At 36.4% G+C, this 6,041-nt stretch overlaps 1 protein-coding gene across 1 annotated transcript in view; it reads left to right on the top strand.

Annotated features, from left to right (window-relative positions):
• The window catches only part of PARK2 (parkin RBR E3 ubiquitin protein ligase), a 659,837-nt gene that overhangs the window by 145,605 nt on the left and 508,191 nt on the right, over positions 1–6,041 (top strand). Inside the window, exon 4 of the mRNA XM_009290119.1 lies at positions 1,277–1,395. Coding sequence (XP_009288394.1) covers positions 1,277–1,395 — 119 coding nt within the window. The remainder of the gene's footprint in view (positions 1–1,276; positions 1,396–6,041) is intronic.

The following is a 6,041-nucleotide window of genomic DNA, read 5'->3' as shown; positions in this document are numbered from 1 at the left end:
TTTTCCCGTCCCTTTCTTCCCCACAGCTGGGCTTGAGCTGCCCTCGCCTGTCTCTAATCCCTTCTCACGCTGAGACCCCCTTGGATTTCTTTTCTTTCTTTTCTCCAGGCAGGAGCATAAAACATAGGTGGGTTTTTTCTTTGGATGGAACATTGGTGGACTTGACAGTGTTAGATTTACAGTTGGACTTGATGATCTTAAAGGTCTTTTCTGACCTAAATGATTCTATGATACTATGATTCTATCATATTTACTGTGGTAACATGTTAGGATCCAAATATACAGAAAAAATATATTGCTGATAAATGTAGGGAGAAGTAGGAGAATGGGGAAGAAGACAGTGAAAAACTTCTGATTTCTAAGGGACTGCTGTTGATTCTGAAGTTCACCACTGTTAATGGGTCAAATCTCCACAACCATTCCTTTTGATATTTGGAAAAATCTATTAAAAAGTTTATTCTGGTCTCAGTTCAACATCTGATAATAAGCTTGAGTCTCTGAACTTGGAGATGTCTAGTCTAGATTAAAACCACGCTATGAATCTTCCATCACTTTCTAAGGAATAGTAATAGCCATCCTAAAAAGGGATTTACTCAAAACAGTGATCAGGATTGCATGTGAAATCAAATTCATTAGCATTGCCCCAGGCTTATACCATTCTCTGCATATCATCTTCTGTTCCATAGTTTCACAGAACAGAATGCATTTCATTTCATTTTCCTTGAAAATTTACTTGGCCTAATATCTTGGCAGCAGTTCACAAACTTTGCTAGGTTATACTGCTGCCAGCAAGAATAAAGAAATGGTTTCCAGTCTTCCATGAATAAAACTAAATTTGCTAAATTAAATATTTGTTTTCTTGCTGTGATATCAGTCAAACTAATCTTTTAAACTTCATCCAAGGAAATATTCATGCAATTTGAACTTATTAAAACTTGCAGCTAGACAAATTTAGACTAGGAGTAAGATGCAAATTATGGATAGCTGGGGTAATTAATCTCATACATCACTTGCCAAAGATTACAGTTGGTGCTCATCAGTGGTAAGCTCAAACTTAAGACAGGATGCATTTTCTAGGAGTTACGGTGTAATTCACCTATATCTATTGATCAAGAAGCAGGAGTTACTGAAAAGTATTAAGAACTAGGCCAGGCAAGATAAGACCTTTTTTTTTTACTTATCACTTATAAAGTCAAATAGCCTTTCATTACAGTTTGTTACTGATTTTCAGTATATGTCAAATGTTTTTGTTTGTTGTTTTTTTTCGTCCTGACAGGTGCAGCTAGTTACAACAGTTTTTATGTTTTTTGCAAAAATTTCTGCCAAGCTGTGAAACCTGGGAAACTGAGGGTCCGCTGCAGTGTGTGTAAACAAGGAACACTGACGTTGGCAAGGGTAAGCTTTTCTGTTTGTTTGTTTGTTTGTTTGTTTCAAAGTTTTGCAGTATATGGAAATGATATATCTAGTTTTATTTATTTGCATACATGTGGCTATGTATATATGTATTTCTACTTAATATTTCCTTGCTGTTTATAACTGAGTAATTCAAAGGTTTGTGAACATTTCACTCACTTATCTCCATTATTTGCAGCACACACAAGGAACACATTGCAGACTAGAGCTCCAATCCTGTAAAGACATTCTTAGCTTTATATTTTAAGTACTAATGATTAACCTGGTAGTATCCACAATGTATACAACTGCATGTGTGCTAAAGAGCTGGAATTACAGATGCTTATAAAAAGCTTGGAGCAGTTGTTAAGGCCACAGAAAGACCTGAATTCAGGTCTTGATTGTGACCGTTATGGAATGAGACAAGGAGGGATTAAGTGGCTGTGCAGTTGAGAATATTAGTCTCTCCAGCCTAGCTGCTGCATGTAAAGTCAAGGGAAAGTTATTGTGCCGGGACAGAAAGTTAGTAGGAGATCTGTCAAGCTTGGTTTGCATCCTAAAATGGGAGAGTGTTGTTTGACTTGAATGTGCAGTAATGTAAAGTTGTGGAGGGTTTTTTGTCTAAGTGCTGCTGAATTCCACTAGTTGTGCTACTGGGGAATGAGAGTCCTTCCTCTCTCATAAATCAGTGTTTGTCAACCAGGTTTGTTATGTGAGAGGCTTAGGTTTTGCAGGAGGCTGAGCCTTACCATGCTATAGACTGGGGGGGGGCTTTCATATTTGGCACATGTTTAAGTGTTTAAATTTGTCTTTCACTGTGGTTTAAAGTGGTTAATTTCAGTTTCATGTTCTTGTTGTAGCCAGTGCTTCAATGTCTTTACACGTAATAGCACAGTGAGATCCTCTAAAAACCCAGCTCCTATATTCTCATTGGAAAGAATAAACTGTAGCAGTGCTTACACACATCTAATTCAAAAAGCTACAACAACAAACCCCTTCAAGCTCTGCGTGCTATTCCTGAATTACCTGACTATCTCTGATTGATTTCAGAGGCTTGGAAGTGTTGCATTTTGTGGTGTTCCAAATGAACACATCTAAGGGGATTTGTTTTCTCCCAAAAGTTGCATTTGAATATTGGTGATTAGTATAGGCTTGAATCACATATAAATCAAGATACAAGAGAAGTTGCCATTAATGTACATTTCCAATGGTATAATATTCAGGATGGATAAAAACACAGACAACGTTGTATTCAGCTTGAATACAAGCAGTTAGTGCTGCTGAAAGACATTGCTGTTATCACCGGAGGAGTTTGAACCTTGTGTGTTGCATTGACAGCACACAACATGTGTCCTTTGCTAGACTCAGTGGCTTCCTTCGGCATGCCCACTTTTGGAAATGATGACTTTCACACCTGTGCCATTTGGTTTGGAATCGTTATGTTCCTTGTATTAAGTAGACTTAAATAAATTTCCAAACTTTTCAGTCTTTACAGTATCAGCTAAATAGTGTTCTTCATTCTGGAGACTTAAAAAAAAATCTCTTTATTGTCTCCCGAGAATTCCTCATAACTCCACGATAAAAACCCTATTATAAAATGTTCCAGTACGGCATATTTCTAAATACGCTTTTTGTATCTGATATTGTCTGGAATGTACATGGACCTACATTCTTTTGGCAAATACAGGGTCAATAACACAATAAATATACACAAGCTGATAATTTCCATTGAATGAGCAGAGTGCAGCTGCTTCTTGTTTCTATTAGCATATTTTACAGTAGATATGAAAAGAAAGTAGCTGGAAACTTGTAGTGAAAACATTTGCGATTTTCAAGATTGATTCAAAAAATCCCAGCTTTCAGAAGATTTGGGGGGGGCTTTCATATTTGGCACATGTTTAAGTGTTTAAATTTGTCTTTCACTGTGGTTTAAAGTGGTTAATTTCAGTTTCATGTTCTTGTTGTAGCCAGTGCTTCAATGTCTTTACACGTAATAGCACAGTGAGATCCTCTAAAAACCCAGCTCCTATATTCTCATTGGAAAGAATAAACTGTAGCAGTGCTTACACACATCTAATTCAAAAAGCTACAACAACAAACCCCTTCAAGCTCTGCGTGCTATTCCTGAATTACCTGACTATCTCTGATTGATTTCAGAGGCTTGGAAGTGTTGCATTTTGTGGTGTTCCAAATGAACACATCTAAGGGGATTTGTTTTCTCCCAAAAGTTGCATTTGAATATTGGTGATTAGTATAGGCTTGAATCACATATAAATCAAGATACAAGAGAAGTTGCCATTAATGTACATTTCCAATGGTATAATATTCAGGATGGATAAAAACACAGACAACGTTGTATTCAGCTTGAATACAAGCAGTTAGTGCTGCTGAAAGACATTGCTGTTATCACCGGAGGAGTTTGAACCTTGTGTGTTGCATTGACAGCACACAACATGTGTCCTTTGCTAGACTCAGTGGCTTCCTTCGGCATGCCCACTTTTGGAAATGATGACTTTCACACCTGTGCCATTTGGTTTGGAATCGTTATGTTCCTTGTATTAAGTAGACTTAAATAAATTTCCAAACTTTTCAGTCTTTACAGTATCAGCTAAATAGTGTTCTTCATTCTGGAGACTTAAAAAAAAATCTCTTTATTGTCTCCCGAGAATTCCTCATAACTCCACGATAAAAACCCTATTATAAAATGTTCCAGTACGGCATATTTCTAAATACGCTTTTTGTATCTGATATTGTCTGGAATGTACATGGACCTACATTCTTTTGGCAAATACAGGGTCAATAACACAATAAATATACACAAGCTGATAATTTCCATTGAATGAGCAGAGTGCAGCTGCTTCTTGTTTCTATTAGCATATTTTACAGTAGATATGAAAAGAAAGTAGCTGGAAACTTGTAGTGAAAACATTTGCGATTTTCAAGATTGATTCAAAAAATCCCAGCTTTCAGAAGATTTGAGAAGGTAATTCAGCATAAAAGTACAAAAGAGAAAAGGGAAATATCTTTTAGAGAGTATCAAATGATATTTTTTGTCTGTTTTAGTTTTTAAATAATGCTTGTCTATGAAAATAATTTGCACTTAAGGTTCTTGTTACTTTCTCCCCAAAACAAAGAAAACCTGTTATTATTCTTTTCCTCTTGAGTTCGAGCGGAGCACGGTATTTGAGAACAGTGAGTGTGCTGTTCCAGCAGTTTGGGCTGGCAGTCCTCAGGACTTCCAAAGTGCAATATTTGCAATATGGGCATACTTATTGCCGTGAATGTGCTATGCAACACTCAGTTTGTTTTATAAATACATACCATCTACCTCAGTCCTGTGGTTATGAAGATTAGGTGCAGATTTGGCATGTGCCTGGCCCTTGTGACCTCTTTTCTTCCACTTTCTGGTCTATCTTCCAGAGAGACAGAAAAAAATTCCAGCTGGGGAAGCTTGAAATATGTACGAAGCCCCATTTATTTTTCAGTACTGTGTAGAGACCTCTCTGCATTAATGCTAGGCAAAAGTGTGGTCCTCCCAGCAAGTGCGTTGTATCTACTCTGCTTTCTTCAATGCATTGCAGTCTACAGTAGGCAAGTTATGTCAGGCTGCAAACATTACTGTCAGTTGCTTGACTTTTGTGCACATGAAAAAAAATCATGTAAGTTAGTATATTACCCCAAACCCTCTGTCTTTCCTCTGCAATCCCACTGGACTATGCCAGTGATTGCAGATAGACATCTTCTCTACTGGTACTACAATTATTTGCCTTTTATAGGAAATAAATTAGTCAAAATAAAGTTGACATAAGCAAACTATAAAAAAGCTTGTCTATGCCACCATGCTACAGATTTGTCAGCAAAGCCATCTTTTTTAAGATTTTTTTTTTCTAATTCTCTGTGAACTGTGCCTGACCTTTATGTGGCAATGCAGCAAGTTTCTTGAGAAGCTCTCTTGTGCCACAAGCAGCAAAGCACCATGTAAGCCAGCATTTGTTACACTAATTCTTTTATTGAGATGAAAGTGAATACCTGTGTAAAACCCACACAAAGCTTTGGGCAACCTTGACTTACTATACATGCTAATCCTTTTCCTACCTAAGCCACAAATGACCAACCTAATTAAATTGAGCTTTCTTTTTTCATGGTGTGTTGACTGACATTTTAAAATATTACTTATTCATTTAAACAGTCTTATTCTAATACCTTATTTAACTGTCATGTGTATTTGCATAGCATTATTTTAATATATGATGCTCAGACTAAATTTATGATACTATATTTCTATGAAATTAAAGAGCTCACTTTTTATTTTTACCAAAGACATCCATCTAAATATTAAATTTGTAATTTTCCAGATGACACTTAGGTTGGCGTTTTATGAACATTTCATGACCTAATGCTTTATGTGAGATATATACCAGATTGATTTAATTTTAATAAAACATCAGTCACTGCAAAAGTATCACCTCTCCCTAGTTTGTCTAATTAATCAAGCACAAAAGCATGTCTGAAAAGATGGGAGTGTGGGAGTCTTGTATAGACCACCTACAAGCCTGCCAGCAACTTTCTTCAAATAGCTCGAAAATTTTACTCTTTAGTTTCACACTGTCTATAGCTTTTGTTGCTTTTGAGCTTTTAAAAATATTTAT

The sequence above is a fragment of the Aptenodytes forsteri genome, unplaced genomic scaffold (assembly GCF_000699145.1).
Source record: "Aptenodytes forsteri isolate BGI_AS27 unplaced genomic scaffold, ASM69914v1 Scaffold122, whole genome shotgun sequence".
NCBI lineage: Eukaryota > Metazoa > Chordata > Aves > Sphenisciformes > Spheniscidae > Aptenodytes > Aptenodytes forsteri.
Note: the sequence above shows the minus strand (reverse complement) of the source record. Positions and strands in the feature narration are given on the sequence as shown.